The following is a 23924-nucleotide window of genomic DNA, read 5'->3' as shown; positions in this document are numbered from 1 at the left end:
TTCGATTCGAAAGGTAGAATAAATTTTTAATCCGGTTCGGAAGGTAGAAAAAATATTTTTTTTTTTTCATAGAGCGCTTCGTTTTCGAGAGAGACGACTTCGAAGATGGATATAGGCCGCTGATTCAATCGTCAAACGCAGCTTCCTGATAACGAACGGACAAATGGCCGATTCGGAAAGCGCTAGACGACCACGCGTCATTGTTCGACAATCAGTTGCTCGCGCGAGGTCGCTCCCCAGGTAGCGTGTTACAGTTTCCGCGAGATCAGATCAGGCAGGCAAAAAGCTCGCCGATTGGAAAGCGGCCGGCGACCCACGCATTATTGTTCGCGTACGATAGATCGACGCGAGCGGGCCGTCTCGCAGCGGAAAGGTCAGCCAGGCGACATGTTTAATCGCGCATAATAAGTTCGTCCGCGTCTGCCGTCGGTGGGAGCGAAATATTGAAAGTCTATGCAAATTTACGTGGGATCGGCGCCGCGAGTGTCTTTTAAAATTCCACCGACCCAACGTAGGAAAACTGTAACAGGGCCAGCCTCGAGTTGCCTGCGTTTTTTACCAACCGTGCATACAGGGTGTCCTGGAATTCGTGACGCGAGAAACACGCGCAGAAATAAACCGAACACGTGAAATATAGTAGCTTTAATTTGTCTCTATCCGAGGACAATTTTTTAAAAATTAAATTTGGGTAATAAAATTCTATCGAATACAATTTTGTGTATTTACCTTCGTTATATATTTAAGACAGCGTCTTTCACGAATTCGCGAGGTTCTCCCGATGAAAACGAGTACAAACACGACCATGTTCCGATCATTTTGAATAATTATTTTGAATTTTGGAAATTTTTTTGTATCCTCGAACGAGGTCGTGTTTGGGCTCGTTTTAATCGGGAAAAATTTTCCTGTTCATTGATCACGGTTTGGTGAAGATTTAACGAATGTTATACAAGTTTTTATTCTGTAAAGTGTCCAAGAATCCAAGTTTTTTTCATTTTTAATCGGTGCAACGGAGCGCGATTTATCGAAGATCAAGTGTAGTGAGATTACTCGAGGTTTTTTAAGTGGAAAAATATATTCAACGCTGGTAGTTAATCCAAGTTTTGTGTTGAGTAACTTCGAACTCGATTTTCTCGAAAACGGAGCCCTGAGAAGTAGATAACTTTTTGCACATTTTCGATTTGTTTTTGCGCGTAGAATTATCTGTTTCTCCGGCACCGTTTATCGCGGGGCACACTGTATATGCACGACAGGAGAACGGACGTCCGCGTGCGCGTGTCGCGTGTGCGGGCCGGAGTTTAATATGAAATATCGACAGAATTTTACAACAGGTGCGAGCGACACGGCTTTACGGATTCCGCGGGAAAGCTGCACCGTGTATACGCGACGCATTCGCAATTTTTCTGCGACTTTTTCGGCCCAGTTGCAGCCTTCCAGCGTTCGGCATGAAAGATTTATTAGAAGAGCTCCACGATGCTCCGTGTCTAAGATATTAGGTAACATAATCTGGGGCAGTGTCTCTTGCTATCCTGCTCGTATAAAATACACATACACGACATCCACGGTGAATTAAACGCACAGAAATAATCATAAAAAAAAAAGAAGAGAAAATATTCGTACAAACATGTGTTCCATCCACCCTCATTTGCAAATTACAAGCCCTTTTATATCGTACATCTCGATGGAAAAATATCACCGGCGATATTGAACGCACATGCAGTCGCTGTTAAATGGAAATGATTTACAACGAACAGTATGCAAGATCATGCTCGATATCTCGAACGTAGAAATATCTGAATGAAATTGAGTAATCCGTCTCGGTATACGGGGAACATTATCGAGACACTGGTTGGAAAAGTCGAACGGCATAAATTTTCTTCCCGTGAACATTTTTCTTTCTCTCTCTCTCTCTCTTTATTCGTAATTCGTCTCTGAAATTATCTCGGTGTTTCGTGAAACGCTTTGCACAAATAAAACATATCGAAGACCACGATCCCGAGAATGTATCCCGTTTTTCCGCGAGCTCGCGACTTGCGTAACCTAGCAGTTACTTTGGAGACCGGTGGCCAATATAATGTACCGTACCGAAATTCAATTTACCCCGTCCCGTGATTCAATATCGTGTCAATTTTGCTCTCTTTCGCGTGGAATTAATCCGTTTATCTCGCGATCTTTAAGCGCGGTAATGTATTTCGCGCGAAGCAACCCGGTCGCGACACGTTCCCGCTTATTGCACAATAATTGCAGGCACACCTTGCATTATCCGCTATTACCGCTCGTAAATAATGCTTCACTCGTCTGACCGACATACGTGCACGACGAGCATTTCGGTAAAAATTCTCACGGCGAACGGGAACTGAGGAAACCTCGAACCTCGACACGAATATTATCGCCTAGATTGTTTGCACTGGATGTTGGTTGATGTCATCTCTATTTCTCTCGTTCATCTGACACGGATACCGAGCTGGAAGCGAGCGAATCGAGATAACAGAGTGGATGCCGGTAGCCACGGTTGGTTTTCGAGCGCAAAAAGCTGAACTCGAGTGTGCGAGACTCGTGCTCAGAGTAGACATCCTTGCGAAATCCTCAGAGGCGTTCGAACGCGTACGGATGGGCGTAACGGGCACCTGGATCGATCGGGGAGATTCCTCGGACTCGATGAAGATTATTGTGGACCCACCAGGCCCGATACCGATGATTCGAGACTCGTGAAACACGATACGGATCACCACGTGAGAGTGGCGAGTGGATACGAGGGACTCGACACCGGATACGGATAACCACGGGCCCGAGAAATTTGATACCGATGACCCCAGAAGTGATGATGCAGGATACAGACTACCCTGGGAATTGTTACATCGGGTACAGGTGACCCAAGGGGTCGTGACACCTGAGACGAACGATCCTAGCAGTCGGGACGATCGAGACACTCGACTGTGGGAGCCGTAACATTCGATGGGGACGTGACTAGGTGTTTTAACACCAGGTCAGGAGACCATTGGGGGTCCAACACCTGACTGGGTGACTCTAGGAGTTGGAACAGCCGATTAGGTGACACTGGAAATTGTAACTTTGATGTGGATGACCCCAGAAGTGCTGATGTAGGATACAGACTACCCTGGGAATTGTTACATCGGGTACAGGTGACCCAAGGGGTCGTGGCACTTGATACGAACGATTCCAGCAATCGGGACGATCGAGACACTCGACTGTGGGAGTTGTAACATTCGATGGGGACGTGACTAGGTGTTTTAACACCAGGTCAGGAGACCATTGGGGGTCCAACACCTGACTGGGTGACTCTAGGAGTTGGAACAGCCGATTAGGTGACACTGGAAATTGTAACTTTGATGTGGATGACTCTAGGAGTTGGGACGTCTAATTAGATGACTCTGGGAGTTGTTACACCTGGTCTGACGACTCTAGGAGTTGTAACACTTGGTACACATGACTTCAGGATTCGTGACATTCGATGCAGACGACTCTGGGAGTTGTGACATCTGATCGGACGACTCTAAGAATCGTAACACTTGATTGGGTGTAACCTAGAACTTGTAACGTTTAATGAAACAATCCTAAGAGTCCTTAGGAGTCATGACAAGTTACCTTATTCGATTATAGCCGACTTTAAGAATTGCGGACGACTCTAGGAATTCTAACACTTGATCAGATCACTATAGCAATCGTAACAATTAACACCGACGATCCTAGAAACCCTGACACCTGATCCAGAGGACCACAGGAGTCGCAACACCTGGTACAAAGGAGACCAGGAGCCAAGACATCCGATACAGTCCACCCCAGGAGTCGTAACACCTGTCAGGACGACCTCAGGCGTCGTGACACCCGATAGGTACAGCCCCAGATTTGTGTCTCATCGTCGTGGAGAATTGCAGCGGTGTCGTGTAATAAAGGTGACAGCGAAGACAGTGGCGCACTTGCACGTAGGAAGTCGAGAACCCCGAGCTACGATTTCCGTACTCTTTTTGGAGTACTGCGCGACAACACGAGGATCCAGGGCGTACCAAAGACGTAGGCGTGGCAAGTTTCCGCGCCCGTATACGGCGAAAACACATTTGGCGGTTTCAATACCGATTGAGCGTGCCTCGAGTACCTCGCTATATGCCTACCACCAAGAATACACCGCTGTGTGTACATACGTACGACAGCATCAAGGATATATAAATACACGTACGTTTGAGCGCGTAGACCTCCTAGCCGACATTCCTCGCGAAAACCCAACGAAAACTAGAGCCCGGTTCCATGGAATAATGGGAATAAGTTCGTCCACGGTTGATCCATACCCGGAAAACTAATCTCACGTCGTTGGGTCCCTTGTGTCGTTTGTCTCCGCAAATCCAAACAGTGCTACGGCCAAGTGTACAACAGAGACGCCAGCCCGGGGTGGATGCCAGCCACGAGGACGGTTTTTGTTACGTGCATACCGTCAGCCATCGTAGAATACCGTCGTACGCGTTTCACGGGAACCAGAACGGAAAAAGGGGTATATCTGGCTGGCTCTCGAAACGCGTCTCGTCTGTCATCGAAAAGGCTCGACGATGCGCGAGGCCGAGGCCTCGGTTTGCAACAACGTTTCTCGCGTTCCACCGCGCGAAATTCCATCGTTCCGTAATTTCGGCTCCGCGCGACCGTAAAATCGGCAGTTCCGCTACATACAGGGGAACTCGAGCACCCGACCATTGTCACGCGGCGGTATACGTGCGCCCGTTGCACCACGTGCAACGGGGAACGATCGTTGCGGAGATGCATACACCGGGTCCGGGCTGCGCGAGATGTTTAGTATTCCTCGCGAAGGGTCGAGAGCACGGGCTTTCAATTTGCGGCCAACAATTTGTCCGGCGGTTGCAAGCCGCAGTATGCGAGCTCGTACGATATACACAGCGTTCGTATATTTGCCGATGAACGAATTCGCGGTTCTCTTACGCGAACCCCTTGATCTTCCTAACCCAGACCTAACCCATTAGGGGGTGTCTGCCCAATTTGAAGATTAAAAGGATTCATTTTTTTATTACCTTTCACATTTTACGTTACACACTCGTCGATAGGTGGGGTCTGTTCAGTTGGGAGATAAAAAAGATTCTTTTTTTCGTTTTCCATTTCTTTCCTTTCTTTCATGAACCAATTCGCGATTCCTCGGTTCCCCCTTCTGCGATACTTGCCATCAGGAGGGTTGATCAGTTTGATGATAAAAAGAATTGATTTTTTTTGCCATTTTTTCAACGGCAAATATTTTTATCCCTAATCTAGGGATAACGAAGATTGCTTTCTTTAATATTTTACAAACAATTTATACTTTCCTTGCATATTTTTACAAAGTGTCTCAAGAACTCTCGTGCCTAAAATGTTACTGTGAAATTTGAAAAGTTGGCAATTAATCGCGAGACAAGATCTCCACCTTCCCCGCTTTCAAGCAATTCGATCCCGATGTTGTTTCTCCACCGATCCCCGATACAAGTGATTTCGTTTTCAGGTGTTAGCCACCTTGGCGCTGTCGATGGGAACACTGTCCTCGGGTCTGGCAAAGGGTTACACCTCGCCGGCCTTGGACTCCATTCTGGACAACCAACCCCCTCACCTTTACCAATCTTCGAACAACGACACCTGGTAAGTCTCACACGCCACGCGCGACGGTTGTAAACTTTGCCCGGCACGCGTTAAGAAATAACCAGCAGCGGTGTAACAGGCGCAGCGTGTGCAGCAAAGGTGAAACTTCGTGAGTAATTGTAGGTTATACGTGTCGTGTCCGGTAACGATTAGTGTCGGTTCGCAGATAAGCAAATTAAATAAATGCCACGAGATATTCTCTCTCCCCCCACCCCCTTATCCTCGCGTCTGACCGCGGTAATAAAGCGGAGGGGGCGAATATCTTAGATAATTCGCTTAACAAATGCATTAACAGCCGCCCCGTTTCTTTTCGAACGGTGTCGCACACTTTCTCCAGCGATAGTGGTTCGGTTTATCGCGCCCGCTGCAAAAGAAGCACGCTACATAAAGTAACAACAAACCACGCTCATTAGTTATACCACGCGTGTAATATTCGCGGTACGATTTCTTTACGTAACGACGAGATTTACGAGCGGCGATTTGTTTCTGAATTTACCAGATTGGAATAAACTTATCGTGGACTACTCTCGAATGTTTTCAATCGAGTCAGTATCTTGTCTTGTTCCCACAGAGGATACACGGGTGCCGAAAAATGTCTACCAGTATCGGTTACGTAACTCTCGGTATTCTTTCGAGTATTGGAACGTTTACAGGTTGTCGAGAGTTCGGAGACAACATGACAGTGGGTGTAATTTAATAACTGGTACACCTAGACGTTTTATAGATTAGGGATGCGAGTGAGAATTAGTGAAAGGTGGGTAGGAAGGTGAGACGACCTAACAGTGGCTAAAATTTGATAGCTGATATCTTTAAACTTTTTATATATTGGGAATGTGAGTTAGAAATAGTGAAAGGTAGGTAGGGAGCTGTGACGACCTAACACTGGCTACAATTTGATAGTTGATATCCCTAAACTTTTTACACATTAGGAATGCGAGTTAGAAATAGTGAAAGGTGGGTAGGGAGCTGAGACAACCTAACAGTGGCTAAAATTTGATAGCTGATATCCCTAAACTTTTTACATATTAGAAATGTGAGTTATAAATAGTGAAAGGTGGGTAGAGAGCTAAGATATCCCAACAGTGGGTATAATTTGACAGCTGGTAATCCTAGCCTTTTTATATATTAGAGATGCGAGTAAGGAATAGTGAAAGGTGGGTAGGGATGTCCCCCGTGACAAAACAGAATGCCGGTGTCGGAAACGTATAGAGAATTTACAATCTTAGTCGAAGATTTGCAAGATCAGAACCAAGAAATAGACACCCACGTGCATAGCGGTTCTAGCTAAGGGGTTAACGTACCGTACAACGAGAACCGACTAAATTCATATTTCCCGATTCTATCTTCTCCTTGGCTGATCCGATCAGCAAGCACATCCATCGTTCACGCGCGACCATAAGCCTGAATCCTCCATAGACGTAGTGGTACGTATTCTCCGACGTAGTATAACGAACGTAAGCTATCCTTGAACCGGTTACGAAGATCGATTGTACGCGCGGAACGATCGATCGTACTCGCCAGCTTAATCGTGGCCATCCTCGTAGACAAGGCGGGCCAGTATTAGGGAACGATTAGGTTCCAGCATTACGTTACACGGTCCCTGTCATCCGTAATCGTATTGCCATTTGTCCCAGGTCGGCTTTCTCGGTGACGCAACAAGAAGCCTCGTGGGTAGCGTCTCTGTCGATGCTTGGCGCGTGGTTCGGCGCTATGATCGGCAATTGGATAATGAGAAGAGGTCGTCGATTGGCACTTCGAGCTACATCGTTGCCTCTAGCCGCGGTTTGGATCTTCACCGGTATCGCGCCTTGCGTGGAACTGGTCTATGTCACCAGCTTCATCGGAGGCCTTTGCTGTTCGGTCATCACCATGGTCGCTCAGGTAACGTACCAAAGAATCGTTTCAGCTGGGCACTATCCACTTAGTTACGGGGTTAACAAAGTAACCAAAAATACCGAATAATTCTACAGAATCGTCGTAGGAGGTTAACACTTGCGCAATATTGTTTCTAAAATTATAGAAGAGCAAATTTAGAAATCCATAATATCTATTAATACGAATACATACTTTACGAAGACTATTAAGTTGGGAACTTTGGGGACATAAATGTACATTCACAAGTGGACGAAAAAAAATCTCGATACGGTCAATTATTTGGGATTCGATATTTTTACCCAGACCTAACCCAGAACTCGACAGTAGAGTCACTTGTTTGAGATTCGTGAAACATTTTAGTCCAGAACTCGATAACAGGTTAACGTCTCGTATATAACCCTAACGTAAATTCTGTTACGAGTGTAAACGAAGAAACCTTAGCATTTTTAAACGAATCTTATATCGTTCGATATGATGGCGCATCTCAATTTCCTACAACGTTCTCTAAAACCTCTTATCTCCGTCTCGCTATAAATATTTCCCCCGTCGACATTTCCTACGGAACCGTGGGTTTATCGATGAAGTCTTTTGCAACGAATCTTTGACGCTCGATTTCTCCCCACGGCTCAGGTGTACATATCAGAAATCTCGATGCCGGGTATCAGAGGCTGCCTATCGGCGATGCTGAAGGTGCTCGGTCACGTCGGCGTGTTATTGTCGTACATAGCGGGCACGTACATGAACTGGCGACAAAGTGCACTGCTGGTGGCTGTGGCGCCGTCGATGCTCTTTTTGGGGACCCTCTTTATACCCGAGACACCGTCGTACCTCGTTCTGAATGGCAAAGACGACGAGGCAGCCAACAGTTTGCAGTGGTTGCGGGGGGATCACGTCGATATACGACACGAGCTGCAGGTAATGTTCTCTCGACTACCATCGAACCGGACCCCAGTATCCCCTTTACGACCAAGAACGAAAGTGTCTTTTATGTAACGCAACAAACGAAAGTGTCCTTCACGAATGCACATCTCGGTTGCAGGTGATCAAGACGAACATTCTGGCATCCAGGGCGAAGAAGTACGAGCTCACGTTCAAGAACAGCATGTTCACACCCAGGCTGTACAAGCCCATCGCCATAACGTGCGGTTTGATGTTCTTCCAGAGGTTCTCCGGAGCTAACGCTTTCAATTACTACGCGGTGATTATATTTCGACAAACACTGGGCGGCATGAATCCACATGGAGCGACCATTGCGATCGGTTTCGTACAACTATTGGCTTCTCTGTTGTCAGGTACGGTGTCAATGAGGGTACAGTATCGATCGAAAGAACGATCGTAATGTCTTGGTTGATTTAAAAATCGATAACGATTTTCGTTTCGACGATCGAAACGTTTAAAGTCCGCTCCGTGTGTTCTCAGGATTCCTGATCGATATCGTGGGCCGGCTGCCGCTTCTGATCGCCAGTACCGTGTTCATGTCATTGGCGTTGGCAGGTTTCGGCAGCTACGCCTACTATATGTCGCAGACGCAAAATCTGGGCTATCCAGACAACGCGGTTGTCGGCCAGCACGACTGGATACCGTTGCTCTGCGTGCTCGTCTTCACGACAGCTCTGGCTCTGGGCATATCGCCAATTTCGTGGTTATTGATTGGCGAGCTCTTCCCCCTGGAGTATCGCGGCCTCGGCTCGAGCATCAGCACGAGCTTTAGCTACTTCTGCGCGTTCGTTGGGATTAAACTCTTCATGGACTTTCAGCAGGTGAGACATACTAAAGTCCAGACAATGGAAACAACCCTCCCGAAACATCGAACTGGATATCGATATCCGGCATTCTAGCGACCCTATTCACTCTGTATCACCTAAACGCGTAAATATTTCGGTACCTTGTTATTGTGCCTCGTGTCACAGAAACGTTGACGAATGCTTCAGTGTCAGATCGTGGAGATCGAGTGCTTTGGATTTGGATCTACAGAATGCCTGATGAGATACCGTATACTATCTGTTACTTTTGAATTTTTAACTGTGACAGTACCTGGGATTCCAACTTGCCCAAATAATACCTATTACCCTTCTGGGAATATTGTAGATCGAGTAATATCTGATTAAGTACCATACTATATGCATTGTCAGTCGAATAGTACTTGATCAGGTATCTCGACGTACTGATCAACAACCATAGTACCTGGTCAAGCAGTTTCGTATACGATCGACACAGTATTGAAGCATCTAAATATCAGATTATCATATCCAGTCGAGCGTCTGAATCTCGACGACCACCGTGACACTTGAACAAATATACTGTCCAGGTGTTTAGTCATTACCTCCTCGACTATACGAGTATTTAATCATCGTAATAGTCTTAGTTCCAGTACTTCCATACCCTAGGGCAACGCTGTTCAGCGTAGGAGGCTCCTCGAACGCCCGCCTCTACGTTGTCAGAAATGACATACGAGTTAGCGTTGCGTCCAGGGGGGAGCTGGAGAACCCCATAGGTCTCACTAGGTCCCGCTCGAACAGCGCTGCCCCGCTGGTTTCAATACACGAACCGCTATTCCGGCCTACACGAGTTATGTAATTGTGCTAAACCCGAGAGGATCAATGAATCGGAGAATAATTGTCATGGGACGATTTGTTGCAGACGTTCGGGCTACACGGGGCCTTCTGGTTCTACGCGGCGGTGGCGGTCTGCGGATTGTGCTTCGTGGTATGCTGCGTCCCGGAGACGAAAGGGAAGCAACTGGACGAGATGAACCCGGACTACGCCCAAGCTCGGTAGTATAAGGCCTCACTGACAGGAGGCCTGTCGAATCTGGAAAAGGCCAACAAGCCCCTGCCAGGTGGAGCTTATCCCAATCAACACGATCCGCGGGATCTCTACAACGGGAATCCAGCCACCGACGTGCCGACAACGTCCTGTCAGACGTCGGCCAACCGAAGCAGTCATCGAAAGTTGTCCGACTACTGCAACATCTTCGCAGAGAAGACGAACAGGATCGGTAGGAACGTCGAGAGCTTCATGCAGTCCCGTGGTTTCTTCACGGATCGATGTTCCACCGACGAGACCGTCAGAAGCAACCTCACCGGCCGCAGAAGCAACGGTGACGTGATCAGGACCGATTATCGGTTCCCAGCTCGATCTACAGACCGAGGAGACCCACACGAGGTGAATCGTCAACGTGGCACTCGAACGGAGAGGAACCATCGCGAGCGAACCATCTATCCGAGTACCTATCCCCAGGAGAGGATCACCGATGGGAGGACACAGCCGCGCAGGGACAGGAGACGTGACCATGTGGCCACGTACGAGGACAGACACACCTGGAGAGACGGTTTCGGTGATCTGAGCGCCACCAAGCCGATCCTGAGGAACGGCGTTGGCCACGCAAGGGGCGAGAGACTCTACAGCTCGACCCTGCCCAGACGAAGCAGAGCCATCGATTTCAGGGATCAGCCAGGTTCTCTGGAGTCGCGTCGCTGTTATCCCAAGAGCATGCAGGACCTCTCTGACCTGGAGTTGGACGATAGGATCCGTGAGTCGAGCGTGGGCTCTCTGCAGTCACCTGGCTTCAGAGACTGGAGGACGGAGGACAACTACCGTCGACGTCGCGAGGAACAACTAGAGGACGACTATCTGAGACTCTACAGGAGCCTGTCCAGGCTGGACAAGTACACCCAGGGTGCAAGGTACGAGCCCGGTCAGGTACACTACGAGAGAGAGTGCAGGACATTCGGGAAGGACATGGTCGCCTTCATCTACTACAAAACGTGTTACTTGTGATGCACGAGGAACGACTGGGTCGACAGCTTGTCTAACGATCGTCGTTCATCCGCTGCGGCTCGCGATCCATTGAGGAGTTAGTACACGTTTGGATTTTAAGATGTTCCTTCGAAGGGTTAGAGGATCCATTGTTGTACGGGATCGCAGGGAGCATTCGGTGATGTCCTGAATCTTGCTACTGTTTCTTTGCGACGTCGTGGTGATCGCACATTGATTTCTGACCGGGACGAGATCTCATTAGCTGACACATTTAGGCTACTATGTTCCTTCTCGATTTTTTATTGAAACGATGTTCTCGGGTTCGTAATAATACTTAACGACCTCTGACCGGTACACGGGTCACGATCGACCGTGTCCCGCGAAATCCCCTTCTCTCAACCGTGTTCTTCGAATACTCGACATTCTAAAGACTTGTATCCGTGTAATCGAAAAATGGTACAATTTATACGATGTAGCATTTAGACGACGTTAGATAACTCGTAACAGCGCGGGCGAGATGTTTCATAATCGGTGTTTCCGCGACCAGTGTTTTAGCTCGCACAACGCGATCGCGAAGCGAGGTCGGGCGAGTCGCACCCCGCTTAGAGGACACGACTGAATCGCGCCACTCGGTTCGCGTTAGCGATCTTCGTATCTGCCTTGAAACGTCGAATCGATATTTTGACCAAATACCCGCGCGTCGAATTAACCGGTAACGTTATTTTCCGGAGTAACCGTCGTGTTCAGCGTAACCAGAAAAATTATCTGAATCCCATGCGTGAGGAGTGGGGGAATATAGTACGAGCGGAGTGGGGGAAGACGATATGGCCAGCGTGGGGGAACAAAGTATGGCTGGAGTGGGGGAAGACTGTATAGCTGCAGTAGGGGAAGACAGTATGGCTGGAGTGGGGGAAGACAGTATGGCTGGAGTGGGGGAAGACAGTATGGCTGGAGTGGGGGAAGACAGTATGGCTGGAGTGGGGGAATACAGAATGACCGGAGTGGGAGAAGTAACGGGTGTTTCTATTATATTTAGGTGTATAGTTTATACCTAGTATACCAATGCACTAGGTACACCCGTTATTTCACCTACTCCACTCGTACTGCTTACTCCTCGCACATGGGACTGAACTTACTTTTCTGGCCACGCTGGTCGTGTTACACCGTCTCGCGAAATTCCTGCGAACTGCTCGAAAGGATCTCGTCGGAACAAAGGAAACACTCTTCCGTGCAACGTGCCTTCTCAGAGAGCACGCAAACTACAAGTAGACGTACGCGCACCGCGAAATGCCCGCGTGCATGTAAATACACGATGAGAGGAATGGAAGGAAACAGTAGTACGTACATTAGAATAGGCTCGATAGACTGGTTCGTCGATGATCGTCGACGTTTAATTAACTCGCGTTAAAAGTCTCACAGTGATATACGATATTTCCACGGTAACGTCTTCGAGTCTCGAGTCGCGACAATATACACAGCATAAATGAAAACAAACAAACAAAAAAATATATATATATATATGAATGAATAAAGAGACGAAGAAAAAAAAAGAAACTCCTAGAGGATATATGGATAGCATCGAAGCAGATTTCACTTCTTCCGGAAACCAACTTCTCGTTCTTTCAAGCGTAACGACTGACCTACGCGTATTAAATTTAGAGGTTAGTTTGGTCGTAATTGGGACCTGCAAGTACGACGCACGCTGGAAACGTTGTTCTCGGCGGTGATCTCGAACGCTGGTTCAGCGTTCGCGGTGAATTGATGGGGAAATAATGGTAATTTCTGTCCCGCGTACGGCGCGGCTGTTTTCTATTCAGTCGGCGAACGCGTGGAACGGTCGCAGGAACGTTCGTTATTTTTTCACCGATTCGACGCTATCTGTGCATGCGCAATACACATGGCAGGCGTACAGTAACCCCCGCTTAATTGTCGCACATAAAGTAACCGAGTCATCCGCGCCGTTATTTATTCGACGCGGTCGAGGCGAGTGCGGGATCGAGTTTCATCCGCGAATTAAAATTAATATTTTTATTTGTTGCGTTATATTGCGACGAGAGTGTCGTCAACGGATTGGCGAGATCTTCCCGATGAAAATGAGTACAAACACGGCCATATTCGGAACATTTTTAATTGCACGTTGCCCGAACGATTTTCGAAAATCTTTAAATCGTGTGTAATCAAAAATAGTTCGAATATGGTCGTGTTTGTACTCGTTTTCATCGGGAGAGCCTCGCCGATCCATTGGTGACACTGTCGTGAAAATCTGACGGACTAAAAAATTTGATTTCGCATTAGTTATTCGGTCGACGCCCAAATAACTGTAAACGTTTCGGTGACAATTAACGAGGAGTTAACGTCACGCTCCCGCTGATGAAGAACGCAGAAGTATGAACAAGTATGAACACACTCGGGGCCTCGTTCTAAGGACTTAGCGCGGGGGGCCATTGACTTAATGATGACAATATTAATTGTAGATACTATACATATACATACATATATATATATACACGCGTACTATCTTTCATACTAAGTACCTATTGTGTAAATCGATTATCGTTGTACATTGTATACACACGGGGTGTCCGTACGAACGCGTTCCTGTTCGGACTACGCGACACCGATGAACAAACTTTGCGACAATACTACTTAGCCATTGCCAAACCCGTGGAATCGTCTTTTTTGTAACGTCGAGGGCAGTCGTGTCTCGAACGAAACAATTTTCTTTCCCTGGTGATCCAAATATACAGAGTGTCTCACAAACGACGTCGCATTAATTGTTAAATGGTACAAAAATACGTGGTAACCAATATTAATAAATCACGGCCAATGTAAATACAGCCGATATCGTTTTCCTATTAGAATTTTCGTATTATTTGTTTCAAGGTCGTTTCAAAGTCAGTGTAAATTCCTATCAACGGAATACTTAACATAACGAGAAACATCGGTTGGTCTTCCAATGATCGAAGATCACAGAGAGATTATTTTACTTTTCGAGAACAATGTAACGTTAACGAACATTTTGGTTGACCTTGGAATAATTCGAAGGTCTTGAAAATATTTTTCTTGCGTTGCACCGCCACATGGGACGAGCACGTTAAAAATGTACAGGGTTCCTTTGCAAAAATAAATACGAGATGACCTCAAAGTGACCTTGAAGTGACCTTCAAAGAACAAAATAGAGAAGACACGTTCGAGATACTCGAGATATATATTCTAAACAACGACGTGGAACGGTTACTCCGGTTTCTCATCGGTTAACCGTTTCCGAGACACTCTGTACATGTATCGAGGTTTAACCTCTCTCGACGCTTTGAGATCCGGCTGCCGCCGACGGTCACGCAATTTTTTACAATTCTCGTCGGTATAAGCGTTCGTATAGCGTAACCATTCGTGCAATGATACCATCCAATCTCGAGTTTGAGAGAGGAGTCGCGCGTCTCTTAGGAGTTGCGGGGGGTAGGTATTCGGAGATGACGAAGATGATGATGATGATGATGATGATGAAAAAAAAAAACGAAAAAAAAAAAAACGGCATTTGTATTTTGTATTTTTATATAGTTTGTAGAACGTCAGCGTCGACTTCGCGGAAAAAACGATGTCTGCATCTGTGATCGAGCGCCTAGTCTTCACGGACGAAAATATTTTTCACGAATCACGCTTGTTTCGTAGACCGGGGCGGGTGGGGAAACGGGTGTACATAAAACCGAGCGGAGCTCGCCAATCGAGAATCAATTCGAAGTCGTATCGGTTCCGATCGTTCTGATATTTTTCTACCCACATCGTCGAATCGTGAGTCCAATTGTAATTAAATTAAGCGCCCGAGATCAGGGGATGTCGAATTTAGCATATCAACGATATATATATACATACTTTGTCGCGCGATCAACGGTTCGTTTATTTTGATTTTCGGCGGGAGAAGGAGAAGCGAACGAAAGAAGAAAAAAAAAAGAAAGAAAGGAAGAAAAAAGAGAAATCAACGAACTGCGTTTCTTTCGACGAAAAAACCTCGAGTCGATAATATTTTTTTCCGTGCAGTCTAACGGCAGGACTTCTTACATCATGTGAATCATTTACAACCCCCGTGAGTCATATCCCCTGCCATATCCGATATTCTAACGAAGCGTGCTCATTCTGCGATGTATAGGATCGAACGAAAAAAAAAAGAAAAAAAAAATAAGAATAAGAAAAATTGTGTACTTAAACCGTGAACAGTGAACACCAGCTTCGTGGACAGCGAACAATCTGAAAAATACTATCGAACCGAGAAACAAAAATCCACGTCTTTCTTGTTCCTGTTCGAATTAATTCTATTCTATCCTACGTTCGATCTTGCAAACGTACAAAACTCGATCGTAATGAGTGAACAAAAAACAAAAGAAAAAAAAATTAAATTAAATTAAACATATCTCCAGAGCTAACAGAGACCTCTACAATAGTTTTCGCTGTCTACGAAGCGCAGAAGAGGGCAGCACCTTCGACTCCCATATCTAAATGAATCTTACAATGCTCAAGGGCTTGGACGCAGTATTGAATAATAAATTCTACAATTAAGTTAGCGCAGGTGCAATGCTCGTGAAACGAGTGCACGTAGAGTAAGTGAGAGTGTATGAGAGAGAGAGAGAGAGAGAGAGAGAGAGAAAATACTCCAGGATTCTATATATACAACTGTACAGAAAGATTCTTCGACCATCGTAATGACTATCTCGTTTTCTTTAGTATACTGCGCCGAACAAAAGTATATGTAGTGTCTTCTAAAGATCTATCGTCGAAGATGGATCGCGAAAAATCTCACCGAACGCCTGTTCTACGTAGCGACCTTTTTCCTAACCTAATCGGAACGCCCCTTCTTTCGACTAAGTAGCTAAGTTAACCAACGAGGAAACGAAAAGAAAAGAAAAGAAAAAAAAAAATTGTAACAAAAAATCTGCACTGCGCACTCTCGTGAATTGAAGGTTTATTATAATCATAGGCGTAGCGATTAGCGAGTCGAAAGTCAGATATAATTCATATTACTGCACGCGTAGTTGCGCGATCGATCGATGATCTGTAAATTGTTTGATGCAGGCCGTGGTGATGGGCGGTGGGCGGAGGTCCTCCTCCCCGGTGGGCGGGGTCCCTCCCCGCCCGGTGGGTGGGGTTTCTCGCCCACCCTCCCCTTGGAGAAAAATTCGCCGAGAGAGCGAAAAATTTCGAAACGCAACGATTCTGGAATTTCTAATTAATTTCGTTCGCTCCCGGCGATAAATTGACAACAATGGGGCACGGTGCAATAGAGGAATTTATTCGTTGAAATAAATTAACGGATCGGAAAAACTTGAACCGCGTGAAACGTTGGTGATTTCATTGGGAGAAGCAATTTCGTGAATTCCACAGGGAATTTGAATTCGATGGTAATATTAAAAATCAAAATTTTGTATTCGAGAAGTGTAAATAAAAAATAAAAGTAAAAGAAAAAAAGAGAGAAAAACGATCGGGAAAATTATTCCGTGGCCCGCATCACACGCGCGTTGATATGCGTGTTTGTAAAAATTCTGTGTAGCGTGTGCGCGCGTGCACGTTTGTGTATATACATATATCGAGGTAAGGACAACGGAAAGTCGCTTTTAGGTGTGCGTATTCGTGTGTGTATCTTCCCGGAGAGAATGGAAGTCGCCGAAGCTTGGAAAATTCAACGTATCGCGCGAATGAGTGGGTGTTAACTCGGCGTTGAGAAATGGAAAAAGAATGTACAATTGGTGAAAAATTAGTATGATAAGTTTCGATCGTTGAAAAAGGAAAAATGGTGAACACCCGGGCATTAAAAACGCCACGACCTGCCGAGTAGGCTATACACATGCATAATTATGTCTTCTATTTATCGACAATAATTTAACGCGAATTATTTACAAGTTAACGACAATAATGGGACACTCGAAGGAAGCGCTGGCCGTCACCGAAGAGGGATGTTCAAACGTTGTAGATACGCTAATCGAGAAGAGAATATTCCGAGAACGTATTTTCCAAAAGCTGCGTACATTAAGATTATATACAGTACTATAAATATATACATACACACATATACATATATATATATATATACACATATGTGGAAACAAAAAAAAAATATATATATATACATATATCTGACCTAACCTAAAAAGGTCGCGCCTAGCTTCGCTTGCTAGATTTAATATTTTTGTAATGACGCTTAGATGTAGTTCGTTTGTACCTTAACAGAGTAAACGTGTTTACTTTCGCGCGCAGTCGTCGCGCCGGTCGATGGACGCGTGAAAATCGAACGAAATGAAAGCGATTGACTCGCGAATATAGCAGCTGAGCGTACGTTTCAATGACTACCGTACGATGATATATCGTAATCTTTGCTCGTGACGCGAACACACTACGCGATAGGGGAATGTAAAATACGACTCTGAAGAAAAATTCGTGATCCTTCGATTCAAATTAGGCTTCTCCTAGAAAACCTTACGGACGTTAACGGTTTCCTCCGATCATATTAAACGTAGCCGCGCCATCTACCATCAGTACGTGTCCACGTGCCGGGACGCGTCGAAATCTTTGATCATTTGTAAAACAGTAAACGAATCGGATTGCTTAAACGTTGTCACTGCTGAAAGTAAACGAGATCGATACAGACTGCGATGAACCAACTGTTGAACGAATAATCGATCGATGAAATACCAAGGAGCACAAAACAATCCTGCCGATACGGTGGCGCGAAATCCGCAGTAAAAGAGACGTGCACTTCCCAAACGGATGCACCGTGTAATTTATGTTACGCATAAGTATGTACTTAAGTCATAATTCGTTAGCGTCTGCGTTTGTACCTCTCTAGAAGTAATGAACTGGATATACGATCGCTAAACGACCTTCGGCGGAACCAAACTATTGCGTGTTTGTATAGAAATCCATATACACCTACGTAAATGCCAAAAGAAACCAGATATAATCGTCAAACAACAATCGATTTTATTATTTACATCCCTCTACCCAAATTAACCACTTCCAAAAAGTAACGTGTACTTCCGTAACGTGTACGAAGATTTAAATCAAGTATTTACACGTCCAAATACGACGTTGGTTCGTTAGGTTCGATTTCATTATTTCGATCGAATTTCTTTTTCGTAACGTACAATCACAGCCATCTGTGTTCAAGAGATTGTACTACGCCGCACCCGATGTGGAAAGCAACGTTCCGAAAATTCAATTTCAAAATGTGGAAACACTCACCTAATTGCGGCACTGACACGTAGGTTTCACAGTCCACGAGAAATTGGCCGGTTTGAACTGCACCGAGGGCAACGACTCTCTTCGTTAAAAACTCGATCGTTTGCGGACCAGTTCTATTTTCTATCATCGGGTACTGTTGCAACCTGAGAAATATACAAAATGACGGTCACGAAAGGGTAACGAGTATTTGAACTTAACAAATCGAAATGCAAACAATTGACAATATCGTTTTAAAGAAACACGAACAATCGAAACGATTTAACGAAACTATTGTAGTAGGTTTTTCGCTTCAAACATGTGCCAAGCGTCCTACATAACCTCCAAACGTCAAGAATGTGAATAAGCGCATACAGTACGCAAAATGAAACAGCCGCGATCGCGCAAATCATGCGAAAGATTACGATAAATGTTTTTGATTATAAAATTACTTACACTGTGACACCCATATTTTTGAGGGTGTTTTTTCGGCACAACACGCCGGGACGCACACACAACACAGAACACTTGTCAAAAGGAAAGAACGCGCGTCACTTAAACGCGTTCCCGGTGTTGTGATTTAATTACACTCTCTCACGATGGATGGCGCTGCGTGGACAAAAACTGACGACCTCTATGATACAGGGAGAATATTTTATGGATTTAATTCCAGACGAAATATATCGTGTGTGATTTAATTTAAAAATTGAGACAGGATACAAAATAGGTGTTTCATTTTACGGAGGTTGATATCACAGACGAAATACAGAATAAACTTACGTGAATTGAACTCCTGCGATCCGGAATATCGATCTCGTAGAATATTATTGGTCTCGTGGCGCCATCTCTGTTTGAACGCATTTAATGTAGGAACTATATTCAACCGAACCACTAATATTGGTAAGGGTAGTAAACCTAAACAAATTAGCCCTGTGTATCCTCTGTAGTTATATAAAATTTATCAATCTAAAAATATTTTCAAAGTTAAAGCTTCCATGATGATTTAATAACATTTTAAAAGTTCCATTTATTCTCAGACTCTTATTCCATTATACGTAAGGAAAATAATGTAAGGAAGAAGTCTCATAATGTAAGGAAAAAATAATCAAACAAAGGTACAAAGTTTAATACAGAACTGTGGGTATATTTAGTTATAATTCTTATCTAATCTTATTCCACTCAATAATGTTGGAAGTGTTACGGAAATGAAATGGACGATCGTGAGCTCTGTTAACTTACAGGGTCGGTATTTTAGCTCGTGTGACACCAATTACCGTGAGATAAAACGTTTATTTCTATTTCGACTGCAGTCTTGACACATTTTTGTTGGCTGCTAAATAGATCTACTCTGTAACTTTGTGTTGAAATTACTTTTGATAGTGAATATAAATCTGTGCGGCATTTTAAACGGTGTGTAGTCCTTCTTTCGCGAATAAAACTGATTTAAATACTTAATATCTTCAACGTTTCGTAAAATGAAGTCTCAATATCTTTAAATGGTTTCAGAACTCGTGCAAGAGATGGCATTGCACGCGCAACTCAATCATCGCAAAATGAAACCATATCGATAACGGGAAATCTATCGAGTATAATTTCATTTCTCATAAGAGATGGCGATGCAATACTTTCAAGCAGAATCAAAAATGGCGATTTCTATCAAAACGTGGTCCAAAGCATGTTTATACTTCCGATAGATTTCCGGCATTGAAAGGAAGAGATGCATGTGACAAGTTTTCTCAAGAAGGGACGGAGACGTCAATATGCAGGAGAACATTTTAGAAACGAGGTGAGAATAATTTGCACTCTGTAAACGATCGATTCTTGATTCTGGCCCGTGTTTGGACATCTATGCCGACCGTGCGTTTTATTTCAAAATGCGTGTCACCGGTACAATAGATATGCAATCGTATGCAATTCGTGCGCGATTTGTATGCGTTTAATCCATCACCGAGTTTATAAAGTATCGCAGAATGAATATTACAAATAGCATTGCTCGAAGAATCATGAAAGTTTTGCGATCTGAAAGGGATAGAGACTGAATATATTATTAACTGTTCGTGACTGCGATCGAACATGTAGGTGAATTGAATAAGTATCGAATGCACACGTTACGGATGCTTCTATTAACACGTTCGACGCCGAACGGTATTTTACTCGGCTGTACTTTCATTGCTCTCGAAAAAAACGTACTGCATGTTTCATTATACACGATTTGACTCGAACAAAAACAATTTGAAAGAATCAATCAAATATGTAAAATAAATGCTTGTATATCAACTTTCGTATTCGTGGTAATCGCGTGGAAAGTGCACGCGTTGGACTAATTGAGCATTGTCTAAATATAACCTCAATATCTCAAACTGAACGATCTAATAGAACTATTCGAATAGTGATCAAAATATCGATATTTTTTAACAAGGTTACATATTCAAATATTATCGAATACCAATCGATCGACAATAAATTTCAACTCAAGCAATAGTTTGTATCTTTGCATATTTCTTCGTAAGTATGTAACCTGAAAACATAAATTCTAATGGCAAATTATGATAGGTTAGATACGTATATCAGCATCTGTGCGAGCGGATGTCAGTCAGGCGCGTAATGCTCGCATTTTCAACGTGAATTTTCTCGAAAACGGTGGCTCGTGCGAAAAAAAAAACTGTGCTTCGCGCTTTCGACATTTTTTTTTACAGAGAATCTTCTTCTCTCGTACCGCGCGTCGAAACATCGAAACGCGCGGTATCACTCGTCATTCGCAACCTCGATACGACGTCAATTTAAGAACCGGGTCGTGATTTTCCAAGCATTCGTTGCAAAGGTGTAATTAATTGACTCCGCCTCTCTTCTCCTCGACTTCTCGAGCCAGAACAGAGGCGTTTGAAGACGCAAAGGGTTAGTTACTTTGCCGTGCGTTCTCGTCCCAAGTGGTTGACCTCTTATCGGCGCAATTTACGCGGCAAAGGTGCACCGCGCGCGGCGGAGAAGGGACTTTGATGATAAAAAAAAAACAACTGCGGTTCGCGGTTCCCTTGTGAAGGAAAAAAAAACGAGAGGTTCGGAAGGCGCGGGGGGAGTGATGGGGAAAAGGAAACGGCATGGAAATACGGGTCATTCCGATTAAGCACGCTCGTTTCTGGGGTGCGTTAAAAACTGTGCTGGCACACAAGGTCTCGTTTATTGAAACCGCGCGACCGGAATTGACCTTAATCGCAGGGTCTCTTTCGGCCATCTTCGTCGCGATTCCGCGAATACAACGCGCCGATCTCGCGAAAGTTGCCCGTGTACAGTGCGGTATAGTGAGTTCGCGGTGAGCAACGGTGACGAATGCATCGAGGAAGTTTGGAAAGCCCCGTTTTCTTCGGCCACGTTTTCCCGAACTCGGAAACAAATACCGCGACCGTTTCGCTTCTCGCGCGAACTCGTCCGCGGTACTCGAGTACACGCGGAGACATTTTTCTTTACTTTCGATACGGTGTTCGCTGTCGCGTGACTCACTGGTGGGTCACGCCTCTTCTAAGTAAGAATTCGCTATTTATCGACATCTCGGTGGCCATTGAACAAACGATCTGGAAAATTTGAATATATTTATCGCTCGTTGATACGGGTACGGTGAAAAATAATACGAATTGAACCGGAAAGCGGAGACCAAGTGTCTGTTAGTCGTGGATAAAAAATTGCAATCTGAATTGTAAAGTATTTTACGGATAAACGAATAAAAAATTGAACCGTTAAATCGTTACACGTCGGTTTTATCCGTCGTCTTTTATTCGACGAAAATTCTGTTCTCTGTCGACGATATTAGAATTACAAACAGCTTTCAAGTTTACATTTCCAATGGTAGAAAAACTTGCAGCATTGGCGGAAAATAATAATACCTCCCCGTTGCGCCAAGATTGTATACATTAAACAGAAAAATGCAGCACCCAAGGTGGAAAAAAGAAAATGCAAATAAAGATGTATAATAGGAGTAAAAATTCACCCTCGGATACCGGGTAATAACAGTGGAATGAAATAATTCGAAACGAGGGAAAGATACATATATTATGTTCGTATTTTTTACTTTACGTATACTAAGTTGTTCAATAAGTTTTGTCATTTTTTCCATTGTAAAAAAAAAAATACTATGATACTTCAACTTTCAACAATTTTAAATATACGAATGAGTCGACAGATCTACGCGAAACTTCACACATGTTCATCAAACAATAGTACCAACTTTAAAAAAAATAAAACAACCTAATAACGCCATCTCTTATCGAACGACAAAACTTATCGAAGAATCTATTATTTTTATTTTCTAATCTATGTGTATTAAGTTGTTCAATAAGTTTTGTCGTTCTTTTCATTGTAAAAAAAATACTAAATGATATTTCAACTTTGAACAACTGTAAATATATGAACATGCCAACAGATCTACGCGAAACTTCACACATGTTCATCAAACAATACTACCATCTTTAAAAAAATAAAACAACCCAATAACGCCATCTCTTATCGAACGACAAAATTTATCGAACAATCTATTATTTTTATTTTCTATTCTACGCATATATTCTTATTTTCTATTCCGGGTGTGCTGTATTCTCACTTACTATTCTGCACTGTATTGTTCTCAAGGTTAGATCAATATCAGTACACTTATTCTCACTTCCACGCACCCACACCTTTATTTTCTCTTTTCCTTACTTTCTTCCTACATACATCCAAACTAACAATACACAAAACGTTCTACGTATACCCGTACACGTTGATCTCAACCTCTGGGTCAATTCTGACCCGTGATTTGAACACACACCGGGTAAAACGATAAAATTCTATCGTCTCGTTCCCCCTCGATTAGTATTCCAACGCGATTAGTAATCAAGACGCGGACATTTATTCCGTTTAAAAATCGTTGCTCCTCTGGCCGCCGATTGGTCGACATTGTACTTGTTGCCCAGAGGTTGGAGGTCGGTTCTCGTTCGAAATTTAAGCTGTTCCCCGCTACTGTCGAATATCGACGGAATATTTAACGATCCACCTTATTCCCGGTGCGAGCTGGTTCCGCATTCGAGTCACGCGGCTCCGAACATCCGGTCGTAGTTTCCTGCCGGTGTACATCTCGGCCGTGATTGGCGCCTATTTTTGTATTTCGCTCGATAGTAACCAGTCACCGTTGTATTTTAACCTCGAAGGGCGATTGTCGCGAGCAAAGGGACTCGCGTTCGAGGTGTTTCGTCTTTCGTAGAACGCACCAGCGGCCGTTTCCTTGGCACAAGGTATGCGAACCCCGTGTCGATTTTATCGCTGAATAGGTGGCGGCTCTTTGCGCGCGCACGGAGCTCGTGGATGCGCGCGCACCGCGGAGCGCGCGTAAAAAAATAAAAGTTCGCTACCCGTTTTGGATAGTTGATTGTTCGCGAGCACGGCGACTCGTTTTTCATCCTAATCGGGATATTCGTGACGAGGTGAAGGGCTCCGAG

General features: G+C 44.5%; 2 protein-coding genes across 3 annotated transcripts in view; one reads left to right on the top strand and one right to left on the bottom strand.

Annotated features, from left to right (window-relative positions):
- LOC143146428 (facilitated trehalose transporter Tret1-2 homolog) overlaps window positions 1-10405 on the top strand; it is a 150711-nt gene extending 140306 nt beyond the window's left edge. For both annotated transcript variants that reach the window (XM_076310734.1, XM_076310735.1), the window contains 6 exons: window positions 5489-5622; window positions 7257-7503; window positions 8128-8412; window positions 8537-8789; window positions 8917-9257; window positions 10138-10405. In XM_076310734.1, coding sequence (XP_076166849.1) covers window positions 5489-5622; window positions 7257-7503; window positions 8128-8412; window positions 8537-8789; window positions 8917-9257; window positions 10138-10275 — 1398 coding nt within the window. In that variant the 3' untranslated portion in view covers window positions 10276-10405. The remainder of the gene's footprint in view (window positions 1-5488; window positions 5623-7256; window positions 7504-8127; window positions 8413-8536; window positions 8790-8916; window positions 9258-10137) is intronic.
- The window catches only part of LOC143146430 (mediator of RNA polymerase II transcription subunit 20-like), a 182650-nt gene extending 163557 nt beyond the window's left edge, over window positions 1-19093 (bottom strand). Inside the window, exons 1-2 of the mRNA XM_076310739.1 lie at window positions 18916-19093; window positions 18484-18626 (exon numbers count right to left, since the gene is read on the bottom strand). Coding sequence (XP_076166854.1) covers window positions 18484-18626; window positions 18916-18929 — 157 coding nt within the window. The 5' untranslated portion in view covers window positions 18930-19093. The remainder of the gene's footprint in view (window positions 1-18483; window positions 18627-18915) is intronic.
- Between the last annotated feature and the right edge of the window lie 4831 nt (window positions 19094-23924).

This window comes from Ptiloglossa arizonensis, chromosome 4, assembly GCF_051014685.1.
Source record: "Ptiloglossa arizonensis isolate GNS036 chromosome 4, iyPtiAriz1_principal, whole genome shotgun sequence".
Classification (NCBI taxonomy): domain Eukaryota; kingdom Metazoa; phylum Arthropoda; class Insecta; order Hymenoptera; family Colletidae; genus Ptiloglossa; species Ptiloglossa arizonensis.
This window is presented reverse-complemented; position numbering and strand designations above follow the sequence as displayed.